A 16,342-nucleotide genomic window follows, 5' to 3' on the forward strand; every position below is an offset into this window, starting at 1 on the left:
CACTTACTTATAAATATTGTTTGAGTGAGCAACTGGGGAAAAAAAAAAAAGCTCTTATATGTAGTCTTTTGTAATTACTTAATTAAAAAGAGCAGAAGATTAAGGTCTCCTTTATAACATCATCTGAAGTGTTTGTTTCTTGCTTAATGGCTGACAGCAAGAATTCCCAGTTGAATTGTAAACAGATCAAGGTTTTTCTTTCCAGGTCACTCATCTCTTGCTCAGCAGAATCGTATTGGGGATATGCAAGAAAAGTTAAAAATGCTAGAAGAGAGAACTAAGGAGGCTGAGAAATCAGCAGAATTAGCAGAAGCAGATGCTAGAGAAAAGGACAAAGAGCTCGTTGAGGCTCTGAAACGAATGAGAAGCTATGAACTGGTAAACAATTTGTCAGAGTGGACAGGGTATTTGATCATATTTTTAGGAGATCATTTTGTCCTTCCATTTTTTATTAACTGTGTTCTGATTAGAAATTAAATGAATGACTTCTGATGCTGTTTTGTTTTTTAAATTTTCTTTCATAGTAACATTTAGTGGTCATTGCATGCAACTTGTTAGCCATCCTTAAAAATTTTTACAAGTTGTCAGTTTTAACATATTCATATGGACTTCTGAAGTCCATTGAACATTAATTGAACACTCAAGATAAAATTCTTCGAAGGATCATGTAGTAAGAGGACTAAATTTTGAAATAAGCAGAGACTGCTCTACTGTAGTCAAAAGACAGATTTGCGGGATCTGATTTTTATTCAGTAACTTTTTTCACTAAGCATAGTGCAGAAGAGTGATACAGGTTGCAAAGCATTTTCCTTATCTGTGTAATGATGAAAGACAGATTCATAATTTATTTTCTTACATCTTCTGTTCATTGTTTTGGTTTTACTTCCATTTGGGTTTTTACAGGGAATATATGGTTTGGAAGAGGCTGTTGCCGAAATAAAAGATTTAAAAAAGCAAATCAAAATACGAGATCATGAGATCGAAACATTAATTAAGGAAGTCAATAAACTTGAACTTAAAATAAATGATTTTCTTGATGAAAATGAAGAACTGAGAGAGCGCTTAGGTATGCTATATCCGTTACGTTTTCAATTATTTGTTGTGTAAGAATTGAAATAACATTATATCATGGAAATCTTTTACTATACCAAATAACTACTTGGAAATAATTTTGTATATTCTGCTAATATTTGCAAGTAGTTTTAGTTAGTTAGGACAAACTGCATGAATGTACTTGCCTAACTTGGCTTACAGATTTTTTTGACTGAAGAAAGTAGGAGAATAGGTTTTGTAGTGCTTTTTTAATTTTGATTCCTCTTTGACTCTACACTGCTTAATTTCATAATAGGTTATTTGGAAACCATAAGGTACTGAGGTTGTAATGCTAGTCTGAAAAACACAGAGAAAACTTTGGACAGGCTTATTTTTACATAAAAGAATCTAAACATAAATACAGTTAATTTTAGGTGGCATTTTATTGCATTTTGGTTTTTGAGTAACTGAAGTAAAACTATGCTTTCTTCTGGTGTTATTATACAGGGAGTATAAGATGTGTATACATATAAAGGAATACATATATATATTCAACTATCAACATATTTTTTTAATTCTACCTATGTTCTTATTTAAATTAACTGCATTCTAACGATTACTAACATTAATGTTCCTCCTTAATGAATAATTATACAGCATATACTGTGTTTTAGGTCTTGAGGCAAGGACAATGATTGATTTAAGTGAACTCAGAAACATCAAAGCCCTAAAGCAGCAGCAATATAGAGCTGAAAATCAGATTCTTTTGCAAGAGGCAAGTGAAAAATCCTGGGTTTGTGTAAGAGCTACATAATAAAAATGTATTTGGACAAAATGAAATACTGATCTGTGCATAATAATATGCAGATTGAAAGACTAGAAGAGGAAAGAATTGAACTGAAAAAACAGATTCGTAAGTTGGCTCAGGAGAAAGGAAGAAGTGTTGCAACAATAGGTAGGGTTTTTTTATTATAAACTGTCCTTTCAAAAACATGCTGTCTATACTTATTAATATAGCTCTGTTATATTTACTCGTTGTTCAAATTACAAGGCTAAATATATTTCATTGAATCTGTAGGAAGAGGTGAGTGGTTTTATATTCTGTAGTCTTACAGCCCAGTAGCTTTTTGACTTGTGATGGCTAGTAATGCATCACTGAGAGTTGTGTCATTGGCTTGCAGTTCTTGGCTTGCAGGATGATCTTGCCATGACTTCCAGTAAATCTATATAATGTATGTGTTTCAAAAATCTTAAAATTTCAATTCTGTGCCACCCAGGGAAGCATAATGTGCTCAAATGGAAAGGTTTACAGCTCCTTACTTTGCAGGTAGAAAACTAAAACTCAGATATACTAAATGGCATATATTCCCTTGCTTGGAGACCAATTAAAAGTTCATAATCATTTTTTACTTGTACATTTACTTGCAATTAGGCTTGGGTGCTGGTGATGTGCAGATAACTGATAGCTTTACTGAAGAGAAGGGAATGAATAAGAGGAAGTTGGATTTCTTGAACAGACATGATATTGCTGAAGTAAAAGCAAAGGTAGGTTCATAAAGCAAGTTCATAAACATTTATTGTATTTCTCTTACAAAATAACATTATTTTTATTTTGAAAATATCTGTTCAAATATTTCTCCAGGTGCTTTTATTAACTGCTTTTAAAAAATCAAGAAATAATTTGTAATTTTTTTTAGGAGACTAATGAGTATTCTATATTTTTTGTGAATATAGGCTAGCAGCTCGTGTAACGTGGAAGGGAGAAACACACTTGCAGATAGAGAAGCATCAGTTAGACTTTTGAAGTCAGAGAGAGATCTAGCTGAAAACAGTAAGGCTGTGGGAAAACTACGTGGAAGAACTTCTGGCACACTTGAGAATTCATATGACTTGGAAAAAAATAGAAATACTTTAGTTCATTTAGGTTCAAAACTTGTGACAGTGTGGCAACTAGTTAATGACAACTGTAATTCTGAAACTCTTACTATACACGATCTTTTCGTATCACCAGAGCTACAGTTTGCACAGTCATCAGGGATAACAGATTATACAGACAATAGAGAGATGTCAAAGGACTTAAAATCAGACCACACAGGTTTGTTTTCTGCTTATCAGCGAGCATGTCAGACCTCAGAGGTAAATAACCAAAATTACAGAAACAAACCATCTTTTCAGAATCAAGTGTCCATAACTTCTAATTCAGACCAAAAAAGTCAGGAAAATTTTTACCCAGGACTCTCTCTCGGCAATAAATCTCTGATTTCTTGTGCATCTGCTCTTGGAAAGCCCTTAATGCACAAAACACGAAAGATGACATTGAAGGATAAGCAAGACTATTTGCAAGTAAAGTTTTCTGATTTAAGTTCCTTTCAAGAAGACAGAGAAGGAAAGAAATGCCTAACAGAATTGTTGCAAGTAAAAACCTTGGAAAGTGGACTTGAAAATGCAGAATCAGAACGCTCAGGTCAGGTAGATCCTGTTGAAAATCTCATAGAGCAATTGAGGAGAGAATTAGCCCTTCTTAGATCACAGGTGAGACACCTTTATAGTATGTGTATGTTTGTATCTGTTGCAGTTATTTAGAAGATAAATTCAAATAATAAAGATGTGTTAGTTTACTTTCATCTTTATTAATTAAAGCTATAAAGGATAGTTCTAATAGAATTTAAAAATTGTTTTAAATAAATACAGAGAAATACAAATGGTAATTTACAAGCATTAGTTTAATGAAGTAGGGACTGAATCAGTCCTTTGGTATGAAAGATAGAAGATGAGATTTCTGTTAAAAATTTGTTATTTGACTAGAGGATGTCTCCTACCTCCAGAGAGAACAGAGGGTGTAAAGTTAGATTTTTAGAATAAGAATGGCCTTTCCTTCTGGGAAGCATCTAAGAAGTTCCTGAGTTGGTTCTTCTATCCTTTTATCCATTTCCATGCCAACTAACAAAGATAATGTATATCTTTTCAGAAAAAAAGATTTCCAATTAAAAATTCCATTATTTATTAAAATTATCTCTAATGATAAAATCTTTTAGGTTCTCAAAAGGATTTTTGAAAACTTTTTATAATCAGTGAAAGAACAGGTTGGTTTCAGGATGCTTGCTGTGTTTTCTTTTATTCACATGATAAATCATGTAAAAAAATTATTCACAGGTAGCTTCCTAAATTGGTACCTTGAGATGCTGTGTTAGTTTTCTGTAAAGTGGAGGACGTTGCTTTAGTTGCTAGAGATGCATTTGGGGCATGGATCAAGCCAGTCCCTCAGAGTCTCACAGACTTTTGGTCTGTACCCCGCCGTTGCAGCTGATGCCTGACCCAAGAATACACGTTTCCCTAGACGGTGTTACATGGGGCACACCTTGTGTAATTCTTCCAGTGAATTCATCTCTGTTGCTGTTGCATTTCAGGCAGGAGATTCATATGTGGACTGGGAAATTTTCATGAAGGCATGCTCCAAATTTGAAAAAAGGCTGGGATTAGAACATTAGATTGCTAAAATTAGAATCTGTGTATTTTTTGTCTGGGAGAAACCATCTAAGAATGTGATGAGGAAACATCATGGTTACAATGTGTAAGATAAGCAAATGGGTCTTTCCTATCTTTAACTGAAATGTTTTGGAGTTGGTGGCATTTCTGCTGAGTCTGTTGAGCTATGTAACTGATCAATGGAAAGTATAATATATATATCAGACTTTTTTTCAATTATACAACAGTTTTTCCATGCTACAGGAGTATGCTTTGCTGTTGTGATTTCTCTTAAACTACTGTGTTAGCTAAGCCGTGGAATGAATAATGCCTACTAATTGCATTTTCAGTAGAAAAGAAGTGGGTTTTGTTATATTGCGGAAGAAAAGTCCTTGAAATATATTTTTTTTTTTGTATACAAATGAAGATAGAATCCTATACTAACAACTTACTGTTGGGTTTTTTTAGAATGAGCAGATATCCAGAGATTTGTTGATCAGGAGTATGCTAAATAGTTATATAGAATTAAATCTTGAAAGATGCAGAAGCCAGGCAGTGCAGGTAGTACAAGGCTTTAAAAAAAACAAAACAGGATAAATATTTATATAAAGTTTATTCATGGTTTAAATAACTTTTTCTTGATAATTTTGTTGCTGCAAAGATGAGGCTATTTCTTTGATTGTTGCCTTCTATATAACATGCTCATTTTGGTTTACACACTGTAATTTCCCTGTTGAATATATATGGATTAGCAATATTTTCAGGCATTTATTCTCATTTAACCACAGTCTTAATGAAAATTCTAATACCAGAATTCCTAAATTACAATTTTTGAGTTGTCTTTGTTCTTTTCTTTAGAATGAGTATCTTGCAAATGAATTAAGTGTGAGAGAGAGAGATTTGGAGAAGAACAGGACTGTAATAGTCAAATTTCAATCTAAATGTAAGTTGCAACCTGTTTTAAAGCTAGGAAATATTATCAGGTACCTGCAGACAGTTTGCTTGTTTAGTTGTTCTGTTTCTGTGACTGTGACCACAAATATCTGACTTCACAGTTTCTGTTTGAAATGCAGTTTACTTTGGTATCTTTCAAAATGATAGAATTTGCTGTGTACATAGAAGTTTATTACACAATCATTCTGATACAATTCTGAACTGTGGAAATTATGGTTGTGAATTGGTCCAGGTGTGAACACAATGATTACAAAACAATGAATGTAAATGGCATTTATCGAATTGGAATTTCTTTGAATTCTCATTAATGACTTTAAAAAAAAGTTTCGTGTTTATATTAGTGTATATCTTTTGTATGCATGTGTATAAATACATATATAGTGTTGCTAATTTTAAACTTAAATTAGTGATCATTCCTGAAACATAGTTTATTCATACTAAATACATTAAACTAGGATCTCTTATGTTTTTCCTTCCTGAATCAGACCTAAAAAGGGTTTTAAGTCTGAGTGATCCCAGTTACAACAATTATATGAGTTACTTGTGTAATTGTAGTGCTTTTCTGGCTCCAAGGAAGTGTTGGGGAACAAACCCACTTGCTGCTTATGTATATATGTATGTTAGCTGAAGTGCACTGCTTGCAAACTCTGAAATAAAAATAATGCTAATTTCTTTAGACAAGAATCTTAATTTTTTCCCAGAGAATGTGAATTCTAAAAATTCTTTTTGACTTTTCAAAATAGACTTGGTGAAACTGCTCAAACTGCTCCAAGTTTTGCAGTTCACTTCTGGGTCTTCAGGACAGTTAGCCATATTGTTAAGATGCAGAGAATGTATTGACAGGTTTGTTGTTTTTTTAAAGTTTCCAGACTTCTTGCCCTGTGCCAGAAACTCTGGAATTCCACTGAGAAATTAATGGTGGCGGGAAAATTGTATGTCTTGAGAGTCCTTATTACAGACAATAATTTAAATGTTCTTTTTTCGCAGTCTGCAGCAGGAATTCAGGCAATTCCTGTATACTTCATTTTTACACTGAAACATTTCCAAGATAGCCAGTTTCTGGATTTGTGAAAGCCAGTCAGACAGGCTACTAAAGAAGTGAAAAAAGTGGCAGGAAACGTTGACGACGGGAGGGTTCAATAAAGTCAAATGTGTTCCCATGAAGCATTTCATTATTGTTTTCTTGGTATTTGTCCAGCAAAATACACTCTCTGGATGTTCCTAGCAGCAATACTTTTAACTTCCTAATTGGTTATGTCTATATATAATATGAACATTCTTTTTATATATCAAATCAACAAGTATTATGATGAAATGTCCTAGGAAACCTTAACTCATTTTTTTAGTCCTTTTAGACGCATTTACAATTTTTATTACAATTTTATTTATTAGTAAAAGAATTATCAGAAGAGAATAAACAACTTGAACAAGGAATGAAAGAAATATTGCAAGCTGTCAAGGAAATGCAGAAGGATCCTAGTGTGAAGGGAGAAGAAACAGCCTTAATAATTCCTAGTCTGGAACGTTTAGTTAACGTAAGCTTGCTTTCTGAAGTACTGTTTAGCTTTATAGGATTTACAGGCTTTTTTTTTCCTCCTCAATTATTGTATAATTAAATAGTAGCTTCCTTATACATATGCTTCCATAGTTACAAGTAGAAGTACACAGTGTGATACCTCTTTAAAAATGCGAATTAAAAATATACAGCAACAAGAGATTGCCAATAAAAATTAAAAAAAAAAAATTTCTTCAGCTGGATAGTATAAAACTGTCTTTGACAAATTTATTGTCCCAGTCATAAAGCTTAGGTAAAAGTTCATTTGCATGTCTTTTATCTCTGTGGGACCTGCAGGAAATGTTTTAAGAAAAATTCTTTATTCAAACATCTTACAAAAAAAATTAGTGTTTTTACAGGAAAATTTAACCATTTAAATAGCAGTCTATGGCAAATATACCATCAGGAAACTGATATGTAGATGTTAAAATGTTACAATTTCATGCTTTTTGCTAATTTCATGTACAACAAAGCTTTTCTGCACTTTTTCTCTGTTTTGCTAATTAAATATTTACTGCATTAGGCAATGGAGTCAAAGAATTCAGAGGGAATCTTTGATGCTAGTGTGCACTTGAAAGCTCAGGTTGACCAGCTTACAGGACGAAATGAAGAATTAAGACAGGAATTGAAAGAGACTCAGAAGGAGGCAACCAGTTTCTCTAATCAGCTGGCAAATGCAAATGAAAAGGTATACAATTTACTTTATACAATTTATTTTGTACTTGAAAAGTGGCTGCTCAGATAAGTTAGAACAAACCACACAATCTATAAGATATTGAATTTAGCTTATCTGAAGAGTGTAATTATACAAATCTTAATTAAGTTTATGTATTGAATCTACCAATTTGTCCATTTTAAGTTCAAATCTTACTCTTCTTAATGTTACTGTATCCTTGGAATAGCCTATCGTGTTAAACAGCAAGCGTGCCTATCTTTTGGGGAGAGCTGTGCCCAAAAAAGCTCACAGATTTCTTTCTTCAAAAAGCCACTAGTCTTGCATTTGTTATTTATAAATAAGTAACAGAGATGAAGTGTTTTAAAATCCTGAATTATTCTCTAAAATCCTGTCTCTTGTTTTAAGTTGTACAGTTGATTCTGTGGAATGCTTCTTCCAGGACAGAAATGAGGAATGGAATATTAACCTTACCAGACGCGAAATTTAAATTTGCCTATTAGAACAGTTTTGGTGGTGCAAAAAGATTTGCCAGTAACTAATATTCTAAAATAGTGTTTTATGTACAGTTAGAACAGAGAACCAGAGAGCTTTTAAGAAGTTAAATGAAACAGCAAAGATTTGTTTAGAATAAACCATCAAGTAACCACTGCAATAATTCTTTCCAAAATTTCCATCTTTTTAAAAGGAATAGAAATGCACTGTGTTTTAAATCATTTGGAATAAAACTGTGGTGAATCCTCGGTATGTGAAGCTGCCCTGATTGCTGGAGTCATTTGATAAATTTGGCTTAAGATATTATGCATTTAATGATTTATGGAATCACAGCATTTTTAAAAGGTTACGTTAAAGAGTGTTTGAATGCTCTAGAATGTAAGTGGAAGTGAATTAAGTTGTTAATAACAACTGATGTAGCACAAGAAAACAATATATTTTCCATCATTTTTTTTTAATTGAATAGCAAGAGCTACTTCTTTATGGTTTTGTTTCTTTTCTTTAGATTGCACAACTGAAAAATGAAATTTGCTTATTACGTCAGTCAGAAGGTGCCAATATTGTCTTCCGAACAGTGAATCTTCCAGAAGGAATGGTTCCTTCAAGTGTTAATATGATTAATTCTCTGAATGAATATTTAATACGTCTTATACAGGTAACTCATTTACACCGTAATGTCAAGAATATTTGTAACATATAGCTAATTCCTCCAAAATCTAGTACTATGCCAGGTATGGACATGGGAGAACTCTCCAAAGCTATCTTGAAGTTCTGACATCCAGTAAATTCTTTGGGCTATTCTGTTTTTTTAAAGCTGTAAGTATTTTGCTGTGTTGTAAGCCTGGAAGGTAATACTTAATTAAATTTTTGACAACAATTTAGATTTTTTTGTTTTAAATCTGAATTTTGATCTAAATATTTGCCCGCTCCTACTTCTACAGTTGCACTCTCTATGAGAAATTCTTTCTTACTGCTGTCAGGATTCCACACCTGAGTCTGCATGTGCAAATCCTACTTGAACAGTTTTTCTCTATACAGCAAAGGTCTCTATTTATTTACCATGTGAATATTCATTCCATTATTTGTCAAAAATATGTCAACATTTGTAAACAGAGGCATAAATACATTGAAACCAAAGCCAGTGATTCCCATGGAAAGCATAGCAGACAACCATATAGTAAAGAAGATTTGACTCTCAGAACTGGAGTGAAAAGAACTTACCTTTTTATTATTATTATTATATTATTTTGTTCTGTCTTTGATCACTTTACTTTTGTTGATTAGACAATATTTTTCAACTGTATATGATAGTAGAAGAGTATTTGGGAACATGAGAAGTAAACATCGCTTTCCAGTTAGACATTCAGTTAGTATTCTGTGTGTGGTAGCAACATGTCATGGTGTTTTGAACTTTGAGGGCTGTAATCCACAGTGCAATAATGCACTGTTTCACACCTATTAATATGAATGCCAAAGTTTATTGCGCTTTTTTTCATCTGTTCCTTCTAAAGAAAATACACTTTTCATACCTGCAGTTCACACAGTTCATGACAGAAGCATCTGTTGTGAAAATACAAGGGACAACTGGCATTTTCATTAATCCCTTCATGTTTAAAACCTGTGTTAATCACTTCAATATTTTTATTTGGAAAATAATCACTAGGAACTGGAAAATAAAGAACAGTTACTTAAACAATTAGAAGATGCAGTAGAGGACTACAAGCGAAAATTTGCAGTAATTCGTCATCAACAAGGCTTACTGTATAAAGAATATCAAAGGTATTGTTCTCCTTTCTGAATTACGAAAGTTCAACTATCTAAATGTTTAATAACTCTGAACAGAAGATTTGCTGCTGTGTTGAAGTAGTTCTTTGGTTAATGTCATAAATGCTGCTGCTCTTGGATATGGACTCTGTATATTTTCTTTAGTCCTGTAAAGATTCAGAAAACTCTTACAAAAACATTTTCTGATGGACTCTTTTCATATTGCATACTTTATAATGAGGATTGCATTGTGCTTTCTGCCTCTGATATCTTGTATTTTATTAGAATTTGGTATTATGGAGTCTTCAGTCTCATTTTCTTTTGCTTTCAGGTATGGGTCCTAACATTTTTTCTGAGTGGAAAAAAAAAAAACCTGTTACCCAAATACAGTCACACAAGATCTCTGTTTCAAAATTTCAGATCATCGGGACTTCATAGTTGGTTTTCTTTCAGACTCTTTGTTCCTTTATATGCTTCATTGAATCTAATTTCTATAAAATTTTTCTTATGGTCAAAAATCCAGGATTTTCATCTGTTAGGAGCATAGGCATGAATATTGGTGATTTGGGTTCTTCAGTTAACAGACTGTTAGTTGTGTCCTCTTTATCTTTGGGTTGGAATGAACAGTCACTGGATGGCTTTTGGAATAAGGGTTTTTCATCTCTTAGGACGTTCTGTTTGTTCTTTGAATCAGTTAAGACTTCCCAGATAACATTATCTCTGTTTAGCAATTATAGCTTTTTGAAAATATTAAAGGCTATAATATACTACCTCATTTACTACTAGATTAGAGATCTCCAATGACAGGGATAAGATGATGATTCAAGGCTCCTTCTCCAAACCTGTTACAGATTGAAGATAGGGGAGGGGATTCTTTGACTTGGCATCCTATAAAGACTCACTTTTAGAGCATTTTCTTTCCTTTTCCTCCATTTTCTTCCATTATGGAAGAAACTAAGAGATCCTTTTTGAAGAGAAAATACTACTTCTGAAATACCCTTGATTATTTGTTTAAACTATCCTAAACTATCCTATACAGTCTATAGAAACTTCCTTATTAAACATGTATAAACAGTTCACAGTCTTTTCTTGTTTCCAAATAAATTAATAAAAGTGGATAGAGGAGACCAGTTTGGGCCAAAATGAAGTTGAATCTTTTTATGTTTTTGTTTCTTTTTCACTGAAATAGAAAAACTATGGTGGGAAATTCTGTCCTTTATGCATTTGAAATAAAATGAATGTAATAGAAGGAAAGATTTGCAAAATGATTGAAAAAATTGAGGTAATATTACAGCCATTGCCTGCCCTGTTCTTTAGAAATCTGACCTCTAACGCAGAATTTGGATATGGGAAACCTAAGTTTAATTCTGTCCCCTTCCTGAGGGAAATTTGGACCAACATCATTTAAAGAAAAAGCTAGCTACTATGCTGTGGGGAATTCTCACAGGATGACCGAGTAATCTTTGCCTTATGATACTGTACTGTTCTGTATGATGAATTAAAAATACTTAAAAATCAACTTAGGTATTCTGTCTCTCAGGAACTGCAGAAGCCTTGTTCCCCTTGCAAGTTGTCTCTCTTAGCTAATGAATGTGCAAGTGCTTCATGCAAAGGAAATGGTTATGGAAAGAGACATTAATTATTTGTCAAGCCATTTTATCTAGCGGTAAATCTTATCAGCCAAATTACTGGGCACAGTTGTGAATATCTGCTGAAATCTGCTGGGCCTAGTCTGCTTCAAAAAGAAAAGGCCCATTTCCAGACTCACAGCGTGGTAAGTGCCAGTAGTATGATTTTTGTGTCCCTTCCTATAAAAGGGAGACCTGGCGTTTCCAGAGAGGTACTCAAAAGTGGAAATGTTTTTATTTGCAAAGTTCTAAACTTCACCTATTTTTACAAAGACACGTGCAAGAAAATAATTTGAAATACACGTGTGTAATTTAAAGCAGATTACATCCCATGTGTGTATATTTTGGGGGAGTAGGGCATCTCTATCTCTGCACTATAGTACACATGTGAAGAAGAGATAACACACTTTAATTCAAGAATTATTTTCATCATTAAACCAGCTGCAGCCTAAACAGAGGGGATAGTTTTTCAGGAATCCATCTACAATTTATAATGTCGTTTTCAAATTACGTTACTGCTAAAAATAAGTATCTTGGTCTGCAATATTTCAGGGTTGCTGTTTCAGTTACAGTTTTAAAAATCATCAAGTCTTTCATCATTCTAAATGAAAATATTTAATTACTCTTTTAGTCAAAAGGAAAGCTGGCAGAAAGAATCAGAAGATATGAAAGAGGAAAAGAAAAAGCTAGAAGAGCAAAAAGAACAGGATGCTACAAAAATAAAGGCATATTCTGTAAGTAATTTTGTTGCTTTCATTTTTCAAAAAGGTTTTAATAGAACAGAGGGATTAATACAATACTGTAATCTGTTAGATGGGGAAAATGTTGCAGGGAAAAACTGCTCGATTCAAATCAAATCAGAAGGGAAGTGGTTTATTGATTTATTAGTGGAATGTAAATAACTAGCAATCAGTGAACTATACATGCAGAATCAGTATCAATACAAAAGGTAAATCCCAATATTAAGGCACATACAAAATGTTACTGTAGACCTAAAAATCTCTAAGCACCATTCAGGAATTAATCCCAAATATTTGTCATCCCACACATCCGCATTCACACAGTTACGTTCACTCCCTGGCCCCTTCAGGTTACCAGCACACCCCCCCTTTCCTCCACGTACACACCCCCCTCTCGTGCGTGTGCTCCGGGGTGCTGTGTACGTGCGGGGTGCTCTGGTGTTACGCGTACCCGTGTGCCTCCCTGCAGTCTGCTAATCCGTGCACTGGTGAGAAATCGCCCCAGGAGGTCACATACGCACACGCGAGGTGTGGGTGCCTGCTTGTGGCACTGGGTACCTCCAGTCCGTTCGCTGTGGTGCTGAGGCTCGTGGCGTGCAGCAGGGAGGAGGCACTCACATCTGCAGGGACAGTGGGGAAACTTCTGAAGCTGAACTAGGTTATGAGTGCTGCATTATAACTCTCTCTGCCCCCGCTGTTAGAAGTTTTCATGCTTCTTTTATACTAATTTTCAAGCTGACTACTTCTTTATTTCAAATCTCTAATTTTATGGTTACTATTCAATCTCGTTGATGGTCATCTTTCTCTTTATCAGTTTTGAGCAAATGCCCCCTCAGACAGTCTCAGGTATTCTGTTCACACACACTACTTACACTCACGCTGCTCTCTTAATGGCAGTTGTTATCCAGGCTGTTTGATTGGGACGAGGAACAGTGCAGGCACCCCCATGGAAAACACATTAATTTATACTAAGAATTAAGGTTATTACTTTGAATTACATCTTATTTATGTATACCTGTTACTGTATGTGTATCAGTGTTTCACAAAAACAGGAAACAAAATTCATCTTTCTATTTTGATTTACTTCCACCAAGACTGAATTCAATATTCTATTAAGAAAACTGAAAAATAACTTTTTAAGAAGGTAGTATTTAAAAGTTCCTGGAATTGATGCAGGCGCCTAATCACAGACATAGTGCAATTTTAGATGGCTTCAGGTGTCTTTGTGCAGATACCAAAAGCTGCCAAATACAGCAGAAGACATGTGGGACACGCGTGTCCTTTTAGAGAAGCAGACACAGGGCAAGGACATCACAAGGTGTTGAACATGACTGCAGATGCCTAAGTTTGGACAGCCAAGTTCTAACCCTTTTCTTTTGCTGAGTGGTAACTGTAGTGGTACGTGGTCCTGCTTATAATCATGTTCATAACTGTAATTGATTTGCAAAATAATTGTATCCTAAAGGAAATGAAGTCTAAATATATTTCCAGAAAAGTGAAACTGAAATTGTTTTCCAGATGTTTCTACTGCACGTTTAAAAAAAACAAAAGAAAGATAGAGAGAGTGCCATTTTACTTAATCTGTCCAGTATCTTATTCTGCATTTCCAAAGTCCCAGGAGTAGATTGTAGCAGGATTAAGATATTTCTGGGATTATTTTTTTAAATGTCTTTAAAATATAATGGAGTTTTATGATGTTAGCAGTGCTATCAAAGTATTGCTGAGATCTTTTAAGAAATTACTGTTTCCCAATAGCTTTTGTTTCCAGAAACACATCCTATCTAAATATAAGAAATATGTACTATTATTTAGTATTATTTTTTGTTAGTAATTTTGATTAGAATTAGGTGAACATTTTCAGATTAAATGTTTCTCTGAAATTAATTCACTGTGAATGATCAGTGAAAATGTGTTGCTTGCTCTTAAAATCTTAAGAAAAAAAAGGCTTCTTGATCAGATAAGCCAAATCTTTGCCAGTTGTTACAGAACTAGATTTTTTTCATGGCTTCAGGCTTCCAGGACTCTGGAGTTTTTTTCTAGCTACCTGCTCACTTTTCTTCGTTAGTCTCATAGGAATCTGGGATTTTACAGCTTCAATTTCTACTCCCTGTCTCCTTGGCAAGCTGATGTGTGCGACAGCAAAGCTAAAGCTCACATGCCTTCTGCGACCTGAGTTGCTGTAGTTCCCTCTCCCCCTGCCGCCCCTCCTCGGATTTATACATGCATGCAAACACATGTGTGTGGACGCATACACACAAACATACATGTTTCCACAGGAGGGGTCCTGTGGTTACTTTACAAATACTGGTTTGGTCCTCACAGTAGGATGTTATTAGTGTTTGTTAGGAGCCATAGGGATTCTATTTGGTTTAGGAAATTGTTCCAATACATTTGTTTTGATTCTAGTAAAAGGGGGAAAGACTGATGACAATGAATGCATAAAATTATTTTTATTCTAAATTTTGAAAATTTCAGCACTAACTAAAATTCCAATTAGTCAGCGAGATGTATTTAGTTTCTTTTCCTCAGAAACTAATGATTTTGAAGATTTAATTTTTTTCTTTTGTTTTATTAGAATATTGTATGCCCATGCATGTGTTGAGTGTGAGTATATGTTTTATTAGCAAAAAGAAATTATTTCAGGCAGTTGAACAGAATTGTTACACCTAGATTAAAAAATGTACAAGAAAGCTTGTCTACATAGCTGAGTTTTACCATATTTCTGTACAAAGTTCTTATTAAAAAAATCATTTTACAGAATTTACTTAGTGCACTTCAGCTGGATCCTGATGAAACAAAAAAAGTGCTTGCAGAAAATAATAGAAAAATAACTGTTTTACGAGTTAATGAAAGGTCACTAACAAGGCAGTATACCACTTTACTTGAAACGGAACGGCATCTTAGAAAAGAAAATGAGAAACTAAAGGGTGAAATAACACATATGGAGACTGCAGTTATAGAAAAGATTGGAAACTTGCAACGATTCAAGGTATGGTTTATAGTAGTAATAGTACACATCTTTATTTTTACAATTTGGCAATAAAGACACTTTTTTTAAATGGAGGCAGTACTAGTTTCTTGACTGCATTACCCAAATACTTGTTAAATGCTGTTATAAATATTGTCAAAACATTCTTTGTATTTAAATAAGCATCATAATACGAAACCTGTCAGTTTTCCCCTTCTGAAGTTGCTTCAACAAGTTCTTTTTATTGAAAGTGTCATATGAAATCAAATCTTACTTTTTGGCCTTGCAGGTTGCTAGGGCCTGTATTAACTCATCTTTATAAAATATGTTTTTGACAGTGCCTTATGACTGAGAAGCAACTATTTATAAAATTACCCAGAGAGTTGGAATACCAGAGAAATTTTGTCAATGTGTATTGCAAGTAATTTATAAAGATGGACAGTAATTCAGTAAAATAAACCTGTATTGTGTTCTAAAGCATTATATTAAGTGGTATTCTTTTTCCGTGGAGTAATTTTTCAAAGATCTAGCAGACCTTAGTAACACATTGTGTTGATTATTTTCATAGGAAATGGCTAGCTTTAAGATTGCAGCTCTGCAAAAAGCTTTGGATGGTAGCGTGCCATTGTCTGAGCTAGAACTGGCTAATAAGCAGTATAATGCATTAACTGCTAAATACAGAGATATGTTACAAAAAGATAACTTGCTCATCCAACGGACAACAAACATGGAACACATGGAGGTAATGTTTGCGTTATGTTTGAACCCTAAGGGAAAAAAACCTCATTATACATTTGTTCTGCATTGGTTTTTGTCCTCACTTAATAGATAGAACAGAGGTCCCCGTGCTAGAACTGCTGGTTATAACAGTTCCATAGTGGGTATGAGATGTTGTAGGCAGTCTTACTCTTGCTATCGAATTTTAATTTGCTTACCTGGTATTTTCAGTAGATTAAGAAACATACACAAAGTCCCAGATTTTATGTCAATGGGCATACACAAAAGCATTTTGTTAAATTGTTTTGGTGGGTTTGGTTGTTTGTTTTTTCTGTTTGTTTGTTTGCTGTT

At 33.9% G+C, this 16,342-nt stretch overlaps 1 protein-coding gene across 1 annotated transcript in view; it reads left to right on the forward strand.

Moving 5' to 3' along the window:
- The window catches only part of CEP290 (centrosomal protein 290), a 56,286-nt gene that overhangs the window by 9,844 nt on the left and 30,100 nt on the right, over positions 1 to 16,342 (forward strand). The window contains exons 15-28 of the mRNA XM_052774166.1: positions 206 to 378; positions 904 to 1,066; positions 1,707 to 1,807; positions 1,900 to 1,987; positions 2,465 to 2,577; positions 2,767 to 3,612; positions 5,356 to 5,440; positions 6,844 to 6,986; positions 7,530 to 7,694; positions 8,680 to 8,829; positions 9,838 to 9,953; positions 12,198 to 12,300; positions 15,065 to 15,295; positions 15,843 to 16,016. Coding sequence (XP_052630126.1) covers positions 206 to 378; positions 904 to 1,066; positions 1,707 to 1,807; positions 1,900 to 1,987; positions 2,465 to 2,577; positions 2,767 to 3,612; positions 5,356 to 5,440; positions 6,844 to 6,986; positions 7,530 to 7,694; positions 8,680 to 8,829; positions 9,838 to 9,953; positions 12,198 to 12,300; positions 15,065 to 15,295; positions 15,843 to 16,016 — 2,651 coding nt within the window. The remainder of the gene's footprint in view (positions 1 to 205; positions 379 to 903; positions 1,067 to 1,706; positions 1,808 to 1,899; positions 1,988 to 2,464; positions 2,578 to 2,766; positions 3,613 to 5,355; positions 5,441 to 6,843; positions 6,987 to 7,529; positions 7,695 to 8,679; positions 8,830 to 9,837; positions 9,954 to 12,197; positions 12,301 to 15,064; positions 15,296 to 15,842; positions 16,017 to 16,342) is intronic.

Source organism: Harpia harpyja, chromosome 23 (genome assembly GCF_026419915.1).
Source record: "Harpia harpyja isolate bHarHar1 chromosome 23, bHarHar1 primary haplotype, whole genome shotgun sequence".
Lineage (NCBI taxonomy): Eukaryota > Metazoa > Chordata > Aves > Accipitriformes > Accipitridae > Harpia > Harpia harpyja.